Below are 24,717 nucleotides of genomic sequence, written 5' to 3' on the forward strand. Positions count from 1 at the left end.
GTGGGCCTGAACCTGTCTAGGTGCACTTGCTTTCTGTCCCTGCCCACAGCCCATGCCACAGCTCTTAGCTCTCTGGTTTCTTTCTATTCTGGTCCACATCAGCTCTAAGCCAAGTGTACACTAGACACAACTCGGCCATTTATCTCTTTGCAAGTGTGTCTCTTCATGTGTTTTTCTCTGCTGATACATAACCGCATGGCCAAGACGTGTAAACAGTATAAAGGTTAAAGATCATATATATATATATATACATATATATATACATATATATATATATATGTATATATATATATATAGCCTTAGTTTTGCTACTGCCATTAAGTTATAGTGTGCTCTATTTGCTAGATAAATTCTCAAACATGTAATTAAACAAACACAGGTTGTCTGACTCCGATTGTGCTTAATAGATATTGCTCTCAATCTTGTCAGAGATCTGCTAAATGTAATAAGTTTAACCTTATGACAGGGCTTGAGAGATGGCACAAAGGTCCTGAGTTCAATTCCGAGCAACCACATGGTGGCTCACAACCATCTGTAATGGGATCTGATACCTTCTTCTGGTGTGTCTGAAGACAGTTACAGTGTACTCATATAAGTAAAATAAGTAAAGAAATCTTTTTAAAAAGCTTATGACAGACAGAAACTCCCAAAGCCTGATAGCTTACCTCCTGTGCCATCCCCCTGGGTCTCCAAAAAGACAACAGAAGATTCTGCCTAGATTGTGATAACCGCTGAGAAACACTGCTCGATTGCCTTGTCCACTGCAAGGTCTTGGCCTACACTATGGACAAAAAGGTTACCCTGAAGTCAAATGTCTCATATTGCCTAAGTCAAGGTGGGTCATTCCTCATGCCACACCTATCTACTCCACAGGAGAAAGCTTCTCGTCTTCTGGGTCTGATGACCAGACTGACTCTGTCCAACTTGCTATGGAGACCACAGGGACCTGGGAACTGTTTAGGTAGTTGACCATAGACCAACCTCTGTCGTGTTCATTAATACATGACTCAGATTATAATGTATTCTTCCCTAGATTTTCTTTTTCTAAATTTTGTAATTATATTTATGTACAGAAAACTTGGCAGTGTACATTTAACCTAGTTTCGTGGTGGGTTCTTGCCTTTCCCAGCACGGCAGTGCGAGCCACAGACTTAGGACCCAGGACGGTGCCTCCCAGTGCAGATGGATCTCATCATATCTGTCATTATAATCGGTCCTAGTAGCCTCCAACAGCTTAGCCAGAGCACCCTTGTCTACAGTCTGTAGAACCACAGAGGTTAGAAATAGACTTAGAGTAAGGAATTACAGGAAGCGGACAGAACTTCCTAGGAAAGGGAAATGGACTAAACAGATGTTTTTCAAGGTTTACTTACTTAATTAAATGTATATCAGTGCTCTGTCTGCATGTACACCTGCATGCCAGAAAAGGCCATCAGATTACATTTTAAATGGTTGTGAGCCACCATGTGGCTGCTAGGACTGAACTAAGGACCTCTGGAAGAGCAGCAGATGCTCTTAACCATCACTCTAGCCCTAGAAGACATAGTTATGAATGGCTGGAGGGCCTAGAATGGAAGAATCAGGTTGATAGGGGGAGAGGAGTGGCACAGGGGAGGGAATATTGCAAAAGACAGCTAAAATTAAGGTTCATTTGAGGGGTACTAGGGAAACCTAATACAGTAGAACTTCCTGAAATATAAGCATATATGAAGGCAATCTAAATGAAATTGCCAAATAATGGGGGAGACAAAGCCTCAGCTGGACATTTCTTGTCAACAAATGAAGCTCCCAGTAGTGGGATTGGGTTATATCTAGAGGTTGGCTAAAGGTGTCCCATGGAAACCTCTAAGCAACCCAAGCTGTTGCCAAGAGTATAGGTTATTCTCCACAGACAGCAAGAACCCATTGCCAAAGATAGCGCCTTCAAAAGCCATTGAACATGGAGAATTTGAGTTGGTGCCTACACAGACACTTCAGCCCTTTGTGCTAATACCCTTGGTATAGGAAGACACTGTGTATGTACCGAAAGAGAAACATAAACGCCAATCCAGCCACAAATCCTTTGGTGTACAATGATGTCCTGCCATCAAGGTATGCTAGGGCAATGGTGGCCCAACGCTTGTGGAAGGAACGAGCTAATTAATACCCAATTAAACTTAAGGCCCATTCCATGAGATGGAACCCATACCTGACACAGAGAACCCTGTGGAAGAGGAGACAGAAAGAGTGTAACAGCCAGAGGGGATGGAGGACACCAAGAAAAGAAGGCCCTCTAAATCAACATGTTTGATGCACATATGACCTCACAGAGACTAAGACAGCAAGCACAGGGTCTCCATGGGTCTGCACCAGATGGATCCTAGTGCTGAAAGACGTGTACACATGCTCCAGCCCCTAGCCCAGAAGATATCTCTAATTGATAATTACTTGCAAGTGAAAATCTAGTTTTCTCTAAGGGAGTCTCACTGGGAAAACAACTCTTAAGGGCAGGCTACCTGCCCACTAGTAGATGGCCAACAGAAAATGAATTCAGTGGCATCATAATGTTATGTCAGCACTCTAAAAATATTATATATCTCTATCTATATATTCATCCTACATGTCCTTTGGGTGTATATTATGGCCTCCAGCTTAGTGGTTTTATGAGGTTCCTGAGTGTAATAACAAGTGGATCTCTGTTTCTTTTGCCTTCTTTTGGGATCTTTTCCTTTTCTTTGTTTGCTTAGTATGTCCTATTTCGATGCGTTAGTTTTTGTTTTATTATACTTCATTAGTATCTCTTAGAAGCTTGTTCGGTTTTCAGTGAGAGACAGAAAGGGGGTGGATCTGAATAAGAAGGAATGTGGGGAGGAACTGGGAAGAGTAGAGGGAGGGGAAATTATACTCAGGATATATTATGTGAGAAAAAATAATCTATTTTCAATAAGAGGTGAAAATAAATAATAAAAACACATTGAGGTTTAACTATGGGAGAGTTTCATAGCCATTTATATATAATATATGGGTACATATACTGTGTACCTTGCACTATATTGCCTCACATTCTCCATTCTTTTTTTTAAAGATTTATTTATTTATTTATTATATACATTGTAGCTGTCTTCAGACACACCAGAAGAGGGCATCAGATCTCATTACAGATGGTTGTGAGCCACCATGTGGTTGCTGGGATTTGAACTCAGGACCTCTGGAGGAGCAGTCAGCGCTCTTAACCACTGAGCCATCTCTCCAGCCCCCTCACATTCTCCATTCTTTAGGGTTTTTTTTTCTTTTTTTTTCTTTTTTCAGAGCTGGGGACTGAACCGGGGTCTTGTGCTTGCTAGGCAAGCTCTCTACCACTGACCTAAATCCCCAACCCCCATTCTTTAGTTTTGCCTAGACCTACACGGTGTTTAGTTTTTGAAAGTCTCACCTAAATGCTGGCATATCGACACATATATTAAGGACATAACCTTTGGGTGGTAACTTCTTGCAGTAACACTTCGTTCAAGTGCTACACTTCAAAGTCTGCTGATTTTACAGGAACTAAGTAGGCCACACCATTCTACTGTCATTGTTTACATGTAACAGAAAGCATTTGTACCTTTTAATGAGCTACATAAATTGCATTTGTTCCTTTCACTCTTCTCGAAGTAAAATATATTCTTCGTACTGAAAAAAAGAAAAGACAAAGAAACCGATGTGTTTGTGTGTAAAGTTGACAAAGGATGGAGTTGTTTAGTTTTAATTTTCAACCTGATACAACTTAGAACCGCATGCAAATAGCACCTCAATGAGAAATTGTCTACATGCTGCTAGCCTGTGGTCTTATCTATATGGAATTGTTTTGAGTACCTTAGTTCATGTGGCTGGCTTCCACTTAGCCCACTTTGGGTGGCACCAATGACAGGGAGTCCTAGATTGTGTATGAGTAGAGAAATTGACTTGAGCACTAAGAAGCAAGTATGTATGCATACATTCTCTCTGTTCTTGACTGTGGATGGGAAATGCCCAAATTTTACCATTGTGACTTTTCCTCAATAATGGCCTGAAACTTGAAGTAAAAGAATCTTTTTCTCCACTAGTTTCTTTTTATTAAGGTATTTTCATAGTAACAAAAATGAAACCAGAAGAGTTACTCACGAATATTTGATGGTAAGACCCCGATGCTGATCAAATCCACCATATGGATTTGATTGTACCACATACCTGAAGAGCTATTGGCAGTTGGTGGCTGCTGGGGGAGGGAGAGTCAGTCTTCTTCAGAAATGTCCATATTCTCCGTGATTGCTTGACCTGTAGTAGATAGCCCTGCACTCCTGAACACAAAGGCAGCCCATATAGGACTCAGTTAAAAATGGAGTGTGATAGTTTGAATATGCTTGGCCCAGAGAGTGGCACTATTAGGAGGCCTGTTGGAGTAGGTGTGACCTTGTGGGAGAAAGTGTGTCATTGTTAGGGTGGGCTTTGAGACCCTCTTTCTAGTAGCCTGAGGAGTCAGTCTTCTAGCAGTTTTTAGATGAAGATGTAGAACTCTCAGCTCCTCCTGCACCATGCCTTCCTGGACGCTGCCATGTTCCTGCCTTGATGATAATGGACCAAACCTCTGAACCTGTAAGCCAGCCCCAATTAAATGTTGTCCTTATAAGAGTTGCCTTGGTTATTGTATCTGTTTATAGCAGTAAAACTCTAAGACAAGGGGGATATGAAAAGGGGGACACAGTATGGTGAGTCTGGAAGAGGTTGTAGAGGAGTGGGATGGATATGATCAAAATACATACATACATACATACATACATATATATGTATACATATGTATATATATATATATATATACGTGAAATTCTCAAAGTATGTATTTTTGTTTTTGGTTTTTTTTTTTGAGGTAGGATTTCTCTGTGTAGCCCTGACTGTCCTGGAACTCACTCTGTAGACCAGGGTGGTCTTAAAATCACAGAGATCTGCCTGTCTCTGACTCCTGAGTTCAGGATTAAAGGAATGGGCCACCACAGGCGTGAATTGATGTGTGCAAGAAGAAGTAAAACATATTTTTAAGGTTTCATATGTAAACTAATTACAAAGGTTAGTGAAAAATGCTGATTCTGATATAAATAGGACTTGGCTAGAATCTGAATGTCAGCATTTCTTACAAGGACTAAGTGATCCTGATAATGACAGTTGGTTTCACTTGAGTGTCAGGGAACTAGATGCTAGAAAGTATGTGATAGATAATGCTTAAGATGAAGGAAGGAATCTGAGTGGTAACACAAGTATAAAATACACAGTGACTCAGCACAAAGTAGACTTAATTTAGTTTCATTAATAGTTTCTATTGACTGCGAGCTGAAATGGAAATGGTTTGGATATATAAGGGGTTTTGGTAGAGCTCAGTGTTTGAGTACTTGCCTAGCATACATGAGGTCTTAAGTGTGATCTTCTAAGCATAGGAAAATATGAAAAGAAAGATTTAGAAGCACCCATGAATCTAAGGGGAGTGCTCGAAGGTGACACATTCATGAAGAATTTTTTTCTCTTTCTTTTGGTAATCAGGAAAGAACTCAAAGCTGATAGTAAGGGTACATCGAGAGGGAGAGAGTGACTCTCGGGAACAGAAGGAGATGCGTTAGCAGAGTCTAAGAAATGTCTGTAAAGAACGGGTGGGGGAACACCCTCATAGCAGAAGGGGGAGGAGGATGGGATAGGGGGTTTATGGATGGGAAACCGGGAAAGAGGACAACATTTGAAATGTAAATAAATAAAAATATCCAATAAAAATAAATAAATAAAAGGAAAAAAAGAGTTGCAAATAAAAGAATTTCTAAGTTACATTAGAATTAGATTCCACAATTCTGTACTCTTGAATAGCTTATATTTTAGGTAGATCATAAGTTAAAACTCAAGACACAATATGCATGGTCAAAACTGGACTTGTGGGGAGAGACTAGATAACACAAGGCAATTTATAAGGAAAATGGCCAGCTTACATTTTTGTGTATTATAGCATTAAAGCTGCTAAAACCGAAAGGATAGAACCAAACTGCAAATGTATTAGTGTGCTGTATGTTTATAATATTTCTACAATTGCTATTTTTTACTTACATGTATAATTTTAAAAATGATTCATTTGAAAACAAAGGGCCTTTTAAAAATTTACCTAGTGGATAACTAGATTAACTGTTGGAAGGAAGGACTAGGTAGGAAAATGTAGTCTTTTACAAAAGCTAAGATAGCAATTTGCTTAGGGTGCAGACCATAATCCTACAAGTTTCAGTGCATTGGATGGGAAACACAAAGCTAGGTGACAGCTGCACAAATACTTCATGTTACCAAAGAGAGTCCAAATCTTCCAAGGTATAAGGACTCTAAGATATAGTTTTCCATCCTTCATTTGTCTGAAAGGGTGTTGCTTTGCTGATGTCTAAGATGAAAGAGAATTCACTTTTTAAACTAAAAAGGTTATTTTATGTGTACAAATATTTTGTCTATATGTGTTTCTGCACACATGAGTGCCTGGTGTCAGTGGAGGCCATTGGATCCCTTGGAATTGGCATTATTGGAAGTTTATTTGAGCCTTGGGAATTGAGTGGTGGGAATTCTCTAGAAGAGCAGCTAGTTCTCTTAACTGCTGAGATGTCTCTCTAGCCTTAAAGACGTCACATGTTGAAATAATGGATTTTCTGACATTAACAGAGAGCTTGGGCACTGAAGTCAGTCTCAAGTCGAAATCAGAATTCTGCCAGTTATGACATAACTCTGCTTAACTTTTATGACCTTATTTTCTTAATTGTTAGGATGGGAAAATATGTGTATCAACTTTATAAGGAAGTAGCAAGCAAAAAAGCTCTTGCCATCATACAACTGTTAACATGGTTAAGCCATAATACTATCTATTATCATGTGTGTTGCCATAAGAATTTATTTAAATGAAAAAAAAAAGATGTGAATGAGATGAGGAAGATTCTTTTGGAAAAGATGAATTTAAAAACTCATTCATTCAACAAATCTCTTAGGACCATGGACCTTGAAGTCATTGATTTATACTTATGTAAACAACAAACACTATTATTAACTCTTGTGTGATTGTGGAAACTGTTACACATTTAAAAAATGGGGTACAGGGGTTGAGGATTTAGCTCAGTGGTAGAGCGCTTGCCTAGCAAGCGCAAGGCCCTGAGTTCGGTCCCCAGCTCTGGAAAAAAAAAAAGAAAAGAAAAATGGGGTTGTCTTAATTTAGCTAATGGATTCACCAAGAAGTTTGTGGTTCTTCTCTAATGTCACTGGGAACTGGGGTCTGAAGGTGGCGTTTAAGCTATTCTGGATGACTGTGATTGTGAGGTGTGGATTAACTTGCTACATTCTTTCCATTATTCTCTTCAGATTCCTTTGCTTTAACTTTTTACGGTTCCCTTTCTGTATCCAGCTTGTTTCGAAGTTTGTCTCTGGGCTTTGAGAACAACGCATGTGCGTAATTTTTCAGCGACTGCTGTCTGACAATCAGCAGATGAGGGTTATTTGCCTCCCCCATTCTTATTTTCCTTTCTGTGCCTAGGTTCAGTCTCTAAATTCCGCTCAGCTTCTAGTCCTCACTTTCATCTTAAAATCTCCCACTTTCAAAAGAATTTACTTATTCTTCTCTCATACATTAACATCCTAACCACAATTTTTCTCCTTCCTCTCATCCCAGTCCCCTCTCTCCCTACTCCCCTCTCCCCATCTACTCCTCTTCTGTTTCCATTCAGAAAAGAGCCAGCCTCCCAGTGATAGCAACCAGACATGGCATATCAAGATACAATAAGGCTAGGCATAAACTCTCATATCAAGGCTGAATGAGGCAACCCACTAGATAAAGGGTCCCAGAAGCAGGCAAAAGATCTCCTCCCACTTTTAATCTTAACTCCTTTGCTCCACCTCCCTTCGCGTGACGCCCCTTCTGGCAGTATTTTTAAAGGGCAAAGCAGAGCCTCCGCTCTCGCTGCTTAACGCCGGGTGGGTGGGTGGGTGAGAAGGCGCCTCCTCTGCCCTCACTGGTGAGCACCTTAGCAACAGAGGCTACTACACTCTCACACCTTAGCTCCCTCTCCCGAAGCCTCTCTGAAGGCAGGTGACTGTCTGCCTACCTTTTTCACAGGCTTCTGGACTCTGGCCTTTTGAACTTAAAGGTTTCCTTTCATTCGCGCCTCGCTTTTTCTCGCTAGGAGTGGGCGGAGTTAGGATGGCTGCGCCACTGTTGCCGAGGCGACGCCTTGGTTACTTCCGTTGGTTTCAATGCTTCCGGGTTGGCGCTGCGGTGGCGTTTCCTACTGTGGTAGCCTCCGCTTCCCAGTCGTCTGCTGAGCTTGAGCAGGTGAGGGGGAAGCTCCTGGACTTCCAGGTTGGGGAGCGGGGCTGGGCCGCGCCAGGCCGCGCGGGGCCGGGCTGGCATGGTTCCCGGCCTGGGAGGGGCTTAACGGTCCTTTGATCTCTCTCTCCCCTCAGCTGAGTCCCTTCCCTGTCTTTCACTCTTCTGGCATCGGTGGCTTTACTTCTTCGATTGAGCTCTGCTTCCTCGACCCCCCCGGGAGGCCGCCTCCTTCAGGCGCCTCCCTTCTCTCTACGAACTCGCTCTGACAGCCGAGGAACTGGCAAGATCCTGTACCCAGAGGGTGAATGGGTATCTTTCCTGGAATAATCCTAATTTTTCTAAGGGTGAAGTTTGCAACGGCAGCAGTGATTGTAAGCGGAGTAAGCAAACACCTCCATTGTATCAGTGTGAGGGATGCTGTTGAAAGATGCTCCTTCTATCCCCTGTCACTCCTGAGGTTGAGGCATTGAAGGCATCTATTAAAATGCAGTTCAGTTACTTGATTGGGATCACAGCTATTATCAACATGAATTTTGCTTCTCAGACAAGGTAGTAGCAGGGGCATTTATAGTTTCCTACCAACCCTAGAGATGCTCAGATTAGACACCGACTCTTTCTTCCACTTCATTTATATCATGAAGTGCCTTTTGTGTCCATTGCAACAGTTTAACCTCATTGCCAAGTAGCATTCTTTTCTACCTACTTCCCACTCTGCTAAGCTATTTCCCTACCTCTTCTGTTTGCAATCCACCTTGCTTGGAGTCCCTAGTGTAGCTAATTACAATAGGCTATTACCTTAATTCACTTGCCTATTAATAGAACTAGTTTTCCTCCAGCACCTTGTTTCCAAGCCTTTCAGTAGAACCCACCCCTTTTATTTGGTTCAGCCAACAAGCTTATTTTATATTCTGCATGGGTCCTTCGTTTCTGTCTCAGTATAAACCATATTGATGCATACTTCTACATGATTGTGTTTGCACATTTGTCTTTATACATTCTGTTTACCCCTCCTGCATGTCTTCTTACCTGCTCCTATCCAGATTCAGTCTGCTCTGTGGAAACCCAGCTTAAATTCTCTCATTTCCAAGAGCTTTTACAAATTATTTACACACATGCAATTGTTTTTTTTTCTGTGCTTTTCTTGCTCTTCTAGACTGCTATATATTTTAACACTTCATTTGTCTCAAACAAATTACTTAATTTCATCCACCAGATGATTGTGCAGAAAAGATAGGAAGAATGGCAAATACTGTCTTATGTTAGATTTTCATTTTTTGCAACAGGGTCTTGCTATATAAATTCATCCATTTATCTCTCAGGTGCTGGGTCAAAGGCTGGCATCACCACACCCGGCTATGATTAAAAAAAAACAAAACAATTAGATTTATAACAAATTGCTAGTTTGAGTATTGAGTATGCCTTCAACACGTAGTTTTAGGCTCCCAATTGCAATCTTCCAAACATAAGAATCTCTAATACCTACTCTTTCTTAAAGGAGAAACCAAGAAGGTTACCCAGAATTTCCTGACCAGACTTTGAAGTAAGTGTAGGTGCTATATAATATGGATTCTAGGATATTTTTATTATCACTTGTTAGGCTGTCAAGATAGCCATAATCAGATCTTATGAAGAGATATACAAATCCTAAAGCCAAATTTCAGTGGCATCTTTATATAATAAATATATTTAGGGGACTGTATTTATATTGTTGCTTAAATATGACTTCTGTACTTTCACCCCAAACTGAGATTAGCCTCTGCAAGTCAAAATACCTTCTCAAGGAGTTTGGTACACTTTCCAAAGCAATTCTCTGCAACAAAACCAAGAGGCAAGGGTATGTAGGTAGAGAATCTGAAAATGAGGAGAGTGTTGAACAGGGTGTAGTATTGTCCATGTCCAGCAAATTCCTTTTGTGGCTTCCTCTGTAATTGTTTATATACAGTTGCATACACAAGACAGTCACCTACTGGTTGGTTGGTTTGTACTCAGTCTTTGAGAGCTCCTATGAGGTTTATAAGAAGTTTTGTGAAATGTGTCACGTTTTGGGGAGTCTTACCTATTTAAGAGGGGACAAGACAAGGCACCAAGAGAATAAACCCCAGCCTACTCATCGTTTTCTGCCAGAGTTTAAGATGTCAAAGAAACAAATTTCTTAAAAAGAATTCCATAGCTTTAGAATAGGTGGGGCATAACTTGCATACCGATACAGTCTTATATGAAAGACTCTGGTATTTGGTGGAAGATTAGTATTTCAGTTGTGTGATATGCCTCTCTCAAAAGAAACCAAAGTTTTCAGCTATAGTAACTGAATTAAAACACATAGGATGAAGAAAATGATCAGGATTATTTAGCTTGAGAAAGAGAAAATGTAGAAAGGTGAAAAATGACTTTAAATATTTGAAGGGCTCCATTGGGGGAAAATTTAATTTGTTCAGTGTGCCTCTAAATTGTTCTAGCATGAAGAAGGGTGGTATAAAGTCTAATACAAAGGGATACAGAATTTCATGACTTTCATTTCTGACATTGGAGTGAAAACTATATAGGGGAGGTGCTCTAAGGGACAGTCTTGATTTTGGTCAGTTGTCTACAGGGTTGTATAATTTTATGGGCTAATGAAATTTAAATCAAAGCGTGGAGGGGATACAGATAAAGATCACTATGCTTATTTTATCAGAGGCATTAAATATTATCAAGTACTCACTGCCATTATCATTTTATATAAGGTGATTTGTCAGTGTCCCAGGGATCATGATGTAATAGCCATTTAAATAACATATTTAGCTAAAAATATCTAGACATTTTTTTCTTATATTCCCTGAACCGTGAGAGCTCCATTGGAGAACCCCTGAGCTATACCGGATCTAGGATCCAGCGGCTGATCTTTCTGTTTCCTAGTGTAACTCTGTCCCCAGCTTTCAGCAGTTATTGCTCCTGCACCCTAGGCACATTCCCCTTAATTAAAAGATTGGGTAGGGGCTAGAGAGATGTCTTGGCTGTTAAGAGTAGTAGCAGCTCTTTTAGAGGATCCAGGTTCAAGTCCCAGCATTCACATGGCAGCTCACAACCATCTGTAACCAGTTCCAGGGAATGAACTACCCTCTTCTGGCATCTGTGGCTATGAGGCATGTATGCAGTGCAGAGACACACATGCAAACACTCAAACACATTAAAAACAGTGATAAAACGTTGAGTAGTAGGTAGCAAAGCGGTAGAGTTCTTTTTTTTCCTCCTGTACTGACAAAGGATGCATGAAGTCGTAAAGGGAAAATTTGGGGGAGTAGCCCAGCAGACATCTGAAGCATCAAAGGCTATTTAGGGGAATCTCAAAATTTGACAGCAGAGAGTCATCCCCCCCCCCTTTTGTGCATTCTTTTGGAGACAGAGTCTTCTGTGGCCCAGGCTGGTCTCAAACTTCCCTATGTAACAAAGGGTGACTTTGAACTACTGATCCTCCTGACTCTATTTCCCAAGTGCTAGAATTACAGGCTTGTGCCATTACATCTGATTTCAGATTTCTTTTTCTTGTAAACTCAGGAAATATGCCATAGTCCTATTTTTCCTCTCAATTCTTAATTTGCTCTTTAGAGTTTTAACGAACTCTCCTCTGATAGGGGTTATCTCTGCATATGCAACGAGTACTGTTTGAAAGGAAGTTTCAACAATCATTTTTGTTGTATGTAACTAAGACATGTATCTGAATGCTCATTAGCCTCTTTTTGCTTTGTTTCAGAGAATTACTTTTGTATAAAATAAATCAAAACCCTGTTTCCTCTAGGAGCAGACTGTGGCTCTAAGGTACTAACCCAAACTGGTGAGGGGAACATTGACAGCAAATGCTATCTATTAAGATGTAAATTCAACCACGTAGTAATAGTAATGAACTTATTGAGCAGATTTTTTTCTAGGTACTAGATGTATATTTATATACAACACAACAACCCTATGACATAAGTTTTTATTATTATTGTTTTCAGAAAATGGAGGCAGAGAAAGATTGACTAACTTTCCCAGAGCCACGACTAGTAAGTGATAGCGAAGCATTGAATCTGGAGCCGTGATCGACTCTAGATGATCTAATTTCAGTGTTCCTTTTTGACTGGAAATCCTTTTGAAAATGGGAAGTATTCATACTTTGAAGCTATAAAAAAGAAAGAAAGATCTCAAGAAAATTGGAGATTCGATAAGAAAAAGTATTTCCAAGTGGACCTGGATTTAGGAAGCGATGCCTACAGCAGTAGTTTTTAAAGGAGGAAGCATCAGTAGTCTTTGAGAACTCTGATTCTCAGGGCAAGACTTAAACCACCAATCAGAAACTCTGGGGGAGAGGCTTAGTCCATGTTTTAATCTACCTTTTAGATCATTCTGTTACATGAAGCGTGTAGCAAAGGATGACTTTGAACTCCTGATCCTCCTGACTCTACCTAACAAGTGCTGGAATTACAGGCCTGTGCCATTACATCTGATTTCAAATTAATTTTTTCTGGTAAACTTAGGAGGTATACCATAGTCCATAGAACCAGAAGCAAGGGGGAATTGCTGTTTAGCTCAGCCTGGGTCTCACTGAGTAGCAGTGTGGTAGCTAGCTCAGTTCTTAGAACTGAGATGCTAAATTTCAGAGGAGAGCTGAGAAGACTGAGAACATTAAGGGGTCGTGTTGGGAGTTTGTGCTTTGTGCCTGAATCAAGCTAACTGAGTACCATGAACTGCTTTTATAAGATGCCTCAGCCTATGTAACTTGAGTTCTGGTTTCCTTGACTTGTGATTGTCTAGTTGAATGTCAGAGATGGGTGTGCTGGATGGGCTGAAGCTTCTTTGGGTGGGAAAGAGTGTAAAATTAGAGAGAATGAAGGACACATGTTGCCTTTTTGAGTGATTGTACGCCTACCCTACAGAGTGACATTAAAGAACAAACTCATGATCATCCAGCACATGAAACAGGACTCTCCATGTTGTCTCATTCCATGGGGTGGCTTTTAATTTTTTCCTCTACATTTGTTTGATTTGCCAGTTTTATTTATTTAAATCATATAATCAAGTATTAACAAATGCTCTCCTCGTTCTTGTGCCCTGTTCTGATTCATGTTTATTTTTAGCATCAGAAAAGTTCCGCTTTAAGCCATGAGATGTCTGGTCTGAACTGGAAACCTTTTGTGTATGGCGGCCTTGCCTCTATTGTTGCCGAGTTCGGTAAGAATTGAGAAGAGTGACAAATCTGAGTTTCATGCCACAGAGCATCATGAATGGTACTGATTGTTTTTGGAGAAAACCAGTGGGGGAAAATATTGTCATTTTTGTTTTAAAAATTATTGTTGCATGACTATCAAGTAATATTTCTTGGAAGGTTCTAGATGATGTGGGGAATGAAGTTAAGTCAAATTTTGAACTTTTTTTTGATAACTTAGTGGTTTGTTAATTTTTCAAGTCAAATAAATATGCATGATCATAAAGGGACTATATACGATAGTGGTTTCTGTGTATTCTGTGCTAATGGTCTTTCATTTATGCTAAGGTTATAATTTCTTCTTATCAAGGCTTCTTTTTTGCAAACCTCTCTTCTATTTTAGAAGCAAACAAGATCATTAGATTGTCACTTCATTTTCCAGATTCTATTTCCTAAATGATTCCTCAGTGTCTACAATCCAGCGCTGTGTTTTGACTTTTTTTCCTTTTGGTTTTCCAAAACAGGGTCTCTCTGTGTAGCCCTGGCTGTCCTGTAACTCACTGTTACAGGACAGGCTGGCCTTGACCTCATAGAGATCCAATTGCCACTGCCTCCTGAGTCCTGGGATTAAAGGCATGTACCACCAATTCCCAGCCTGTTGATTTTATTTTTTGTAAAGATTTATTTATTTTTTATCTATAAGTACACTGTAGCTGTCTCCAGACACACCAGAAGAGGGCAACAGGTCTCATAACAGATGGTTGTAAGCCACCACGTGGTTGCTGGGATTTGAACTCAGGACCTCTGGAAGAGCAGTCAGTGCTCTTAATCACTGAGCCATCTCTCCAGCCCTTGATTTTCTTGTTATATACTCTGGTCTTATACAATCCAGATCACAAAGGTTTGAACTATATACATAAAGAGCTTATTAGTTTTTAGATCTTTAAATCTTTCTTAAATCCCATTTTGTTCATGCAAATACCACTTTTATGTGCTGATATAAGAAAAGGGAGCTTTACTGAAGAATCCTGCTAGGGAAGACAAGATGGCCCAGCAGGTAAAGTGGATGCATGCTGCCAAGCTTCATAGACCTGAGTTTGATCCATGGGAACCATGTGGCTAAAGGACAGAAATGACTTCTGTAGATTGTCTTCTCACCTCCACAGATACCCACATGCGTACATGCACACAAATAATTCAATAAAGCACAATTAAAAAAAGAATGGCCTAAATACTCTGCTGGTATTAGTCTTCAATCATTCAAGGCACCATGGGGAATAGACCCACTTGAGACTTTACCATTTTCTTTCATAATGTTAGGAATTTGTAAACACACACACACACACACACACACACACACACAATTGTAATGGCATGTAAGAACATCTAATGCTTTCTTATGCTTGTGATGATGTGAGGCGAGGAGGTAGGGGGACTTGAGGTGGTAGAGGATGGGAGGAAAAGAGTAATAAATGCCACTGACATTGGTGTTAGAGACAGAGTGAAAGACGTTTAAATCCCTTTGCATTGATAGCATATCATTGTCTTCAAGTGTTTTCTATGTCACAGTGTCAGGCACATTGTGTATCAAGTTATACTTCCTAGAAAGGCCAGTACATTTTATTTATAGCCTTTGTCCTCTGGCAGTGATGGTCGAGTAGATATCCAGGTGTTATGCAGATGACCATCCTATGTTTCCAGTATTTTCATGAGCCTTATATTTAATCATAACCTAACAGTTATTTGAAAATACTTAGGAGTGTGTTCCTTCATAGGCACTTTCCCTGTGGATCTTACTAAAACACGGCTGCAAGTCCAAGGTCAGAGTATCGATGTCCGTTTCAAAGAAATAAAATATAGAGGGATGTTTCACGCCTTGTTCCGAATCTATAGAGAAGAAGGCATCTTGGCCCTGTATTCGGGGTAAGACCGGCTTCTTTCTTTATACCGTGAACAGAATGTTTTGTTATCGTTTTTCTTTTAAGGAAACCACAGCTTTCACCTGCATGATAGTTTACACCCTTCACGTTCGCCATTTCAACTTGTTCATTGGCTTTTGTACATTTCATCTGCTTGTGAGGCTTGAGCTTTGGGTTTTGTGTTAACCTAGCTGTACATAATACATGTAAAAATGGGTAATATCATTGCAGCATAAGCTTTTGTTCCTGGCTTCCTGACACTCTTTGATGGCTGCTGTAAAAGCAGCACCAATTAGCTGTATATATTCTTGTGAGAATTTTCCTGATTTGGCAAATGCTAGCATACTGTAAGATTTCTTATATGAAAGAAACATTCTGGCAGCTTAAATAGTAGCGAAGGATAAAAGAAAGGGAGAACCATCCTTTCCCTCACTCTTTGGTTAGCCATCAGTTTATGATTTAGTGTTCAGCTTGTCTTTCACCTGCTGCAGTTCCTTAGGCCAGCCTAAGTCTAGGCTACCAGTATAGTATTGCTCAGAGAATCCAAATAAAAATTATCAGTAGCCTATGTTGGGCTTATTTAGAATATAATTTTCTTGGAGAAAAAAAAAAAAAACAACCAAAGCCAGACCCTCATGCAGAAGTGAGTGATTCCTGGGTCATCTCTTTTACCTTGTTCTTTCATTAGCATAGATAATCTCAAGATTTTCTTTTTCTGATACAAGTAATAGAGTCAGAAATATGCATATTTAGTCATCTGTTTCTTTTTTTCCTTCCTCAGTCCTAACCATTTGAGCTGTTGCTTTAGTTCTATTTATATCTCCTAAAGTATAGTTCTGCAATTTGGAGGAATCTCAAAGGAGGCACGAGTGAGAACATCTTCATTTATGAGCAGAATTTAAGTAGGTTGAGATCTTGGTGTTATTGCTTCCTTTTTCATTGGGTTAAAGATGTATCTACAATTGTTAGGAAATAAAGGCTGATCTTTTAAAAAAATCTATATGGTATGCATAACAGTGTCTGACTTTTTTTTATTATTGCTACATTCAGTTACATTCAATTTGTTCATCTTTTCCAAAGGATTTTTACATCTAAGTTCATGAGCAATATGGGTGTGTGTTTTTTTAATATTCCTTTTTAAAGTTTTTTATTTATATATTTTTTAATGTATGAGCTCACCATTCACATGTGTGCATTCGTGCCAGAAGAAGGCATCAGATCCTATTATAGATGGTTGTGAGTCACCATATGGGTGCTAGGAATTGAACTCAGGTTCTCTGGAAGATCAGACAGTGCTCTTAACCTCTGAGCCTTCTCTCCAGCCCTGGGTCTGTGGTTTTTATTCGTACTATTTTTGTCTGGTTCTGCTGTCAAGATAATTAGCTAAAGTGATTTGGGAAACATTCCTTCTTTTATTTTTGGACATATTGTTTTGTTAAAGTTAATGTTAATTCTTCAACAGTTTTGTGATGTTCTTCAGTAAACTTTTTTGGGCTGGGAATTCCTCCCCATATCCCTTCCTCCTCCCCTTCTTCTATAAAGATGTTCCCCTCCCTATCCACCCCCCATCCTACCCCCCATCCCCTAATATTCCCCTACACTGGGGGTCCAACCTTGGCAGGACCAAGGGTTTCTAATGAATTCCATGGGCCTAGAGTGATGACTCAGTAGGTGAGAGCACTGTCTGTTCTTTAGAGGATCAGAGTTTGATTCCTAGCACCAACATGGCGACACACAGCTGTCTGTAACTCCAGTTCCTAGTAGATCTTATGACCTGCATGGGCACTGCATACATGGGTCCACAGGCATACTAGTAGGCAAAGCACCCTTATATATAAAATGAAAGTAAATAAAATCTGGAAACTTAAAAACTGTAAATTCAATTTTATTTTGTAAAATTTTTAGTGCTGTTAGTTTGGGCTACTGTAACAAATACCATATACTTGGAGGCTTATAAATAGCAGGAATTAATTTTTCACAGTTCTAGAGGTTGGCCTCTGGGGAGTTTACTCTTGTAGTTGTAAGCATTTGACTATTTATTCTCAGATATGCTTTGGCTGCATATCCCCCACCCCATTCCCCCCCCCCATTATTGGCGAGTGAACACAGGGCCTAACACATGGTGTGCAAGTACTCTTATCAGTGAGCTATCTAGTCTTCTTAGTTTACTTTTTATAGTAAGAGAGAGTCACAGGAAGCTGTTCAGGCAGGCCTTTTACTTACCCTAGTTCAAACAGGCCAGGAACTCCTCATTCTCCTGCCTTAGCCTGCAAATAGCATCTGGGATTGCAGACCTGTATTGCTAAGCCTGCCTGCATCCCATGGTTTTTTTTTTATTGTTTCTGATATTTTTAAATTTAAAATTATAATTACATAATTTCCTCCTCTTCCTTCCTTCACCCACTCTCATGTATCTGTTTGCTCTCTCATGTTCATAGCATCTTTTACTTTAGTTGTTACCATCCCACATATTTTATAGGATATACGTGAAATTTTACTCAGGTCTATACATTAAATGTGTTTTTCAGCTTTCTCTAACCCATATGTTGTTTGTTTGATTTCTAAGTGTTTCTGAGCATCCTTCTTGTCAGTTTCTGATTTGCTTCCACTATACATTCTGCATAATTTCAGTTCTTTTACTTTGTTGACATTTGTTTTATGATCTGGGATGCGAGTTTTCTTTGGCAGTTTTTTGACGGCTATTGAAAAAATGCTTGTTACTGCTTGGAAATATACAGGTTTAAAAATTGTAAAATCTACAAATGTGTGTGTTAAGTAATATTAACTTTTCTTTATTTTTCTCTCTTTTTTGGGCAGAATTGCCCCTGCTTTACTAAGACAGGCATCATATGGCACCATCAAAATTGGTATTTATCAAAGCTTGAAGCGATTATTTGTAGAACGTTTGGAAGGTCAGTATGCTCAACTTTCTTTTGAGGTTATCCTCAAAGGGATTGTTGAAATCATGCTTAGTGTGCAATGTTTACCATCTTCTGCTGGCAGTCAATGAAAGATACTTACTGCATGGATAAAGGTGAGCTTGCATTGACTTGGGCTAAATCCCTACAGTGGGATACACCAGTCAGAGGCTCCTGCTCTTCACATCTGTCTTTTCCTATCAACTCCAAAGCTTCTAGGCTGGCAAGATGACTTAATGGGTAAATTTCATGTATGTGTGACTACTCAATTAGAGCCTATACAAAGGTGGAAGGAATGAACACATTCCACAAAGTTGACCCCTGACCTTTATACATGTGCCAATATATCCTCCCCAAAATAATAATTCATATTTTTGTTGTTGTTTTGTTTGTTGTTTTGATTTTCAAGAAGGGTTTCTCTGTATAACCCTGGCTGTCCTGGAACTTGCTCTATAGATGAGGCTAGCCTCAAACTCATAGCCGGCCTCTGCCTCTCAAGCAATGGAACAAAATGCATATACCACTATTGCCTGGATAAACTAATAATTCTTTTAAAAAACAAAAAGAAAAAAGTTATTGTCATTCTTGAAGAAGCCTAGATCAGCCATGTCCTTGAGAATGAATGCACTCTTCATCAGTTAGAGGACTTAAAGGCACTTTCTAGGTGTCAATTTTGGTAAGCTTTGGGTAGGTAGAAAAATTTTAGTTTGTTCTAGTCTGGATTCTGATACACCTATGGCCGCCTTACCCATATGCAGAGTTGTTTTATGTTTCTCCACTTCAGCCTGATATTTACGTGATGGCTATTTTATCAGAGGCCTGGGTTTACTGGGTGCTTGGGAAAGCTGAACAGACTTCCTGTTAGCAGTATTTCTTGAAGCACTTCATTATTCTAGATCAGTATTTTCTGGAGCCTCTTCTGTGGGACTCCTCAAGGATTTGCTTTCATCTCTCCTGAAAATATTTTCCTTTCCTGGATTGCTCACATTGATTTACTAATTTTCTATTTATAGATTCTTCTGAGGAGAAGAAGTGGTGAAGATTGGATTTTCTCTGTAGAGCAATATGTTCTGTTGTTTCTCTCTTCTCATTCGTAGTTGGGGGAATTTACTTCTAAATTCTTCTGGACCTGAGGGTATTACTAGGTAGCAGAGTGCTGGCCTAGCGTGTCTACATCTCTCTATTCATCCCCCAATGCCAGGGATTATACTACTGCTTTTTCATATTTGACTATAGAAGCCTTCTGTACATAAATGGAGGCTGGGAGATTTAGAAAGCCACTCAATGTTAATATTTAGATAACTTTGTTATACACGAGACCATATTTTTAACATCTGGTTATTAAGTCTTTAAATTAAAAGACTTAAAAATTGAACAGGATGTTATCAGATGATATGCCAAACTAGGCATGGAAAAGCCCATAAAGCTTCAACTCTACACTAAGAACCATAGGCAACTACAGAAAGGTGGGGGAAAGGGAGGTGGTCTGCCCCAGGGAAGAGCATAGCAATTGGTTGTCTAGTGCCAAATGGTCAGCCCTGAAAACAAGTAATGTTATTTGGGTAAATGTTATATTTAGGGATATGTATATATATATAGATCCATATATGCATGTAATAACAATATGTGAAAAGAGACCATGAATTTGAAGGAGAGTGGGGAAGGATTTGTGGGGGAGTTTAGAGGGAAGAAAGGGAAGGGAGAAATGTTGTGTTTAAATTATAATTTTAAAAGAATTTAAAAGACAAAAATCAGATGTATTAATATGTTTGAGGTGGTTGAAATGGAAATGCCATATTCTAATTTATGTAGTTTACTGACAGTTATGTAGAAGAATAGGATGTATTTTATCTTCAAAATAATGTTTTATGGAAATAATGGCTTATATAATTTGTATACATTTTGTCTTGATTTGGGATGGTTCATAATTATTTGAGAGACCTTACTTTGATAAATCTTGAAGTTCATTTTTAAGTCATCTCTCCAGAAAGGATGCTCTTCATGCAGTATCTCAGGTACTCCAGAAATCAGTACTTAGTAAAATGAACCTTCCTTTATTCCTTTTATATCTTTACAGATGAGACTCTCCTAATTAATATGATCTGTGGAGTAGTGTCAGGAGTGATTTCATCTACTATTGCCAACCCCACTGATGTTCTAAAGGTAAGAGACACGCCTGCCACGGAAGTTGAAAGGCCGAAAGCTTTAACTCAGATTCTAGTTGAAATTCTTGTATTGTCTATTGTTAGTTCTAAAATCTTGGGCAAATCTCTTAACTATGTGGTGTCTCATTCATTCCTTGTTTTGAAATGAAGATAATGCAGTGTTTATAGCATAAAGTTGCTAAGAATTAGAGATAATATATGTAACCTTGTCTAACATTATATGCTTCATGATAGATGTACAAAAATTGTTTAATGTGATGTGTATTAATCCATTGGTTTTAAGCCTAGGATTTATAATCCTATAGGTTAGGTTCAAGGCTAGGTCTTACGGTTTCATCGCTGTGAAGAGACACCATGACCAATGCAACTCTTACAAAGGACAACATTTCATTGAGGCTGACTTACAGTTTCAGAGATTTGATCCATTACCATCATGGTAGGAAGCATGGCAGTGTTCAGACAGATAGTGTGCTAGAGGAGAAGCTGAGAGTCTATGTCTTGGTCCACAGGCAGCAGGAGGAGACTTGAGTGCTACATTGGGTCTCTCAAAGCCAACCTCCACAGTGATATACTTCCTCCTCCAACAAGGCCACACCTACTCCAATGAGGTCCTAATAGTGCCATTCCCTGTGGGCCACAGCATTCAAACACATGAGTCTTATGAGGGCCATCCCTATTTGAACACATACAAAGCCTTTGTAGTTTATCTTTATTCTTGGCCTTCAAGTGGTGTGATAGTGAATATGTTTCCAATAGTCTTCCCATTTTACAAAACAAAGGCATATCCCTTATCTGTTCAAAGCCTTCAGATGCTGTGTTGACTTATTGCATAACCTGGGACATCAAAGGAATAGATTAAGGTAGAGATGTTTACAGGAATTTCTTTTCATAACTGCTTTACCTTATAGTTATATTGTTCCTGTCTTTCCTTATTCAAATTTTTATTAAGGATGAGCTTTGACTTGTGCTGATTTGATAAGAGTGTAACTGGACTTCCTTAGTGTTTTATCAATCACAGAATGAAACATTTATTTTAATGCCAGCCTTAAGCTTTATCTGACTAATGGAAAAATTTCCTACTTTATTAATAAAGCCTAAATGTATGATTAAAATGTGAGGGAACCACAAATTAGGATATTTGTTTTTCTGAGACAGAATCTTATGTAGCCCATTGTAGCTTTGAGCTCACTAAGTAGCGAGCAATGACTTTGAATTTCTGGTCCTCCTGTCTTACTGGGAATACAGCTGTTTACAACTCTGAATCTCAAGTTTAAAAAGTATTTTACGTGTTGGGTTTCACCTATATGTATGCCTTTGTGCCATGTGCATGCAGGAGAGGGAGTCCTTAGAACTGAAGTCACAGACTGTTGTGCGATACCCAATAGGTGCTGGAATCAGACCTGGGTCCTCTAGAAGACCACCAAGCATGCTTTATTGCTGAGCCTGATCTCCAGTCATGAGTTAGGAGAAAAAATTCAAGTGAATTATTTATAATAAGAGAAAGTACAAATCAGGATCGAGGATAATTCAAAGCAAGTTTAAGAGACTTAGCAGTTAACTGCAGAGATTATCAGGCATAAAAAAATCCTTATCCCTTAGAATCTATAGGGGTTTTGCTTCAGGACTTTGTGCTGCTAAGTATCAAAAATCCTTGGATGTTCAAGTCCCTTCCGTAGACCCAAACACTATTTATGCACACTCTGGGTATATTTCCTTATATAGTTTTAATCCTTTTTAGATTACTTATGTTTAATGTAAACATATATGAATACTTGCTATATTTCAGAAACTATGACAAGGAAAAAAGTCTACATATGTTCATTACAATTTTTTGCAAATATTTTTCAATTCGTGATTGATCAATCACGTGAGCAATCAACCTGAGCACATGGGAGGCACTAAGTTGACTCAGTGGGTCATTAATTTAAAACAAAATAAAAATGTAAGAACCTGTGAAATTAGGAGAGAGATATGTTGATGGATCCCAGAGGGAGCTGAGGGGAAGTAGTAGGAAGAGGATATGACCAATATACACTATACACATGTATGGATTTTTTTAACTTAAATTAACTTAAAGTATTATTTAAAAAAATTTATGTGGAGGCTGGAGAAATGGCTCAGTGGTTAAGAGCACATACTGTTCTTGCAAGGCATCCAAGTTTAATTCCCAGCACGCACATTAGGCAGCTTACAGCTGAATGAAACTCCAGCTTCAGGGAGCCTGTTCTGCTCAGACCAGCACTCCCGCTTCTTAGTTCCTCAGGGTTTTAGATTCCTATTTTTCCTCTTAGTTGGGTCTCGGGGCTTCCAGCCTTGCTGTTCTAACTTTGACATTTATTTTAATTCACAAAATGTTTTAAATTTTGATTATTTATTTATGCATATCCATGTGTGTCTGTGCATGTGCCCAAGAGATGAAAGAGGTGTGTGGGGCAGACCCTTCCCCTAAGGAATAAAGATCTCAAGGAACCGAAAAAGTTAAATTATCATTCTTTTAAAAACTAAAATTTTAAATACTTTTTGTGTATGTGTGTTTCGCCTGCATGTGTGCATGTGTACCACATGTGCCTGCTGCCCATAGAGCCTGAGGAGGGCATTGGGTCCCCTGGGGTTGGAGTTGAGAGTCGTGAGCTGCCATGCTGGTGTTGAGAAATGAACCCTGGTCCTCGGAAATAACAGCCAGTTCTCTAAGTCACTGAGCCATTTCTCTGGCCCCCAAATTAAAATCATCATCATCATCACCACCACCACCACCACCACCACCACCACCACCATCACCACCACCACCACCACCACCACCATCATCATCATCATTTTGAGGGGGCACATGTATGTACATGGTAGAGGTCAGGGAAAGCCTTTTGAAATCGGTTCTCTTTAAACCGTGGGTTCTAGAGATTAAACTCAGAAGAGTAGACTGTAGACTCCCATTCATAGGCAAACCTTTGTTAATATTTGGGTATGTACGCTTATGTAGTTTTCTCACTATGTTTGTAGCTTTTTAAAATTTCTCATGTTTTGTTAAGAATTATATATACTGCTTGCACTTTTCTGTTTAGCAATCAATTTTAACAGTTTCTAAAGCCTATGTATATTTTAAGGGGAAATGTTATGACTCCACTGTATTCTGTTAAATGAATGTGTCATTATTTATGTAACCAATATGTTGTTGCTATTAGTTTTTTGGCATTTGAATTGCCCCTGATTTTTTACTAAACTAATTACATATGTACATTTGTTTTTGTTTTCTTTCTTTCTTTCTTTTTTTTTTTTTTTGGTTTTCTGAGACAGTTTCTCTGTAAAACAGCTTTGGTTGTCCTGGAACTTGCTCTGTGGTCCAGGCTGGCTTCAAACTCTCTGAAAATGCCTGCCTCTGTCCCGAGAGTGCTGGAAGTAAACGTGTGCACCACCACTGCCTGGCTAATATGTATGTTTCTCTTTTCAAACAGGCTCTCACTATGTAGCTGTGATGGCCCTGGAACTCACTCTGTAGATCAGGCTGGCCTTGAACTCACAGAGATCCATCTACATCTGCCTCCTGAGTGCTAGGATCAAAGAAAGGCGTGTGCAACCATGCCTGGTTCAAACTAGTTATAGTTCACTGAATACTTATTATTGTCCAACTCCAGAAATTATTGATTTAGTATGGGAAATATGAGGTCCAATGAAAATCTTTATAGAGGTACTTTGTCACAAATTGTTATATTGGTGTACAATTTAATTCATTAATTTCACTGTAATAACAGTTTTAAAAACAATCCAAAAACCATTTTTCTTAATTTTAAAGGAGTGAACTATCTTATTTTCGTTTTCTCTGTCAAAATAAAATGTTCCCTCTTTGTTTTAGATTCGAATGCAGGCTCAAGGAAGCTTGTTCCAAGGGAGCATGATTGGCAGCTTCATAGATATATACCAGCAGGAAGGCACCAGGGGTCTGTGGAGAGTGAGTACCTGTTACTGGTGTTACATTACACTCTACATTTGAGTCTTATAGTAGGCTGTGAAATGGTGACTTAAAACTCCAAGCAAGGCAAGAAGCTCATGCTACCCATGAAAGGACCAAAACTGCCCAGTACTTCCTATTTCGATGCATATGATGTAGGGTTGCATGTAAAATTTGACATAGCCATTTTGTTTTCTTAAATTTCAGTGAATTTATTGTTTCAATATAGTTTTGTCAGTTTTGGATTAACCACATTAATATTTGTCCAATGGTCTTTGTATTGTGTATGTT

The 24,717-nt window shown here is 39.2% G+C and overlaps 2 protein-coding genes across 14 annotated transcripts in view; one reads left to right on the forward strand and one right to left on the reverse strand.

The window, feature by feature from the left end:
* Zfp280c (zinc finger protein 280C) overlaps positions 1–8,203 on the reverse strand; it is a 91,270-nt gene extending 83,067 nt beyond the window's left edge. Inside the window, exons 1-2 of one of the 3 annotated variants that reach the window (XM_039100526.2) lie at positions 8,097–8,203; positions 3,584–3,651 (exon numbers count right to left, since the gene is read on the reverse strand). The gene's annotated coding sequence lies outside the window, so the exon portion shown is untranslated. Of the gene's footprint in view, positions 1–3,583; positions 3,652–4,188; positions 4,987–8,096 lie in introns of those variants that run through there. The other 2 variants (XM_039100527.2, XM_063279953.1) reach the window with 2 other exon arrangements.
* The window catches only part of Slc25a14 (solute carrier family 25 member 14), a 38,188-nt gene continuing 21,643 nt past the window's right edge, over positions 8,173–24,717 (forward strand). For 3 of the 11 annotated variants that reach the window (XR_010061260.1, XR_005498077.2, XR_005498078.2), the window contains exons 1-6: positions 8,173–8,323; positions 13,414–13,507; positions 15,257–15,404; positions 18,218–18,312; positions 20,396–20,481; positions 24,331–24,426. Coding sequence is in view for 8 of the 11 variants with exons in the window: in XM_006257531.5 (XP_006257593.1) it covers positions 8,192–8,323; positions 13,414–13,507; positions 15,257–15,404; positions 18,218–18,312; positions 20,396–20,481; positions 24,331–24,426 (651 nt within the window). In the remaining 3 variants the exon portion in view is untranslated. Of the gene's footprint in view, positions 8,324–8,454; positions 8,701–9,815; positions 9,861–12,067; positions 12,116–12,294; positions 12,343–13,413; positions 13,564–15,256; positions 15,405–18,217; positions 18,313–20,395; positions 20,482–24,330; positions 24,427–24,717 lie in introns of those variants that run through there. The other 8 variants (XM_008773531.4, XM_006257532.4, NM_053501.3 and 5 more) reach the window with 8 other exon arrangements.

Source organism: Rattus norvegicus, chromosome X (assembly GCF_036323735.1).
Source record: "Rattus norvegicus strain BN/NHsdMcwi chromosome X, GRCr8, whole genome shotgun sequence".
NCBI lineage: Eukaryota > Metazoa > Chordata > Mammalia > Rodentia > Muridae > Rattus > Rattus norvegicus.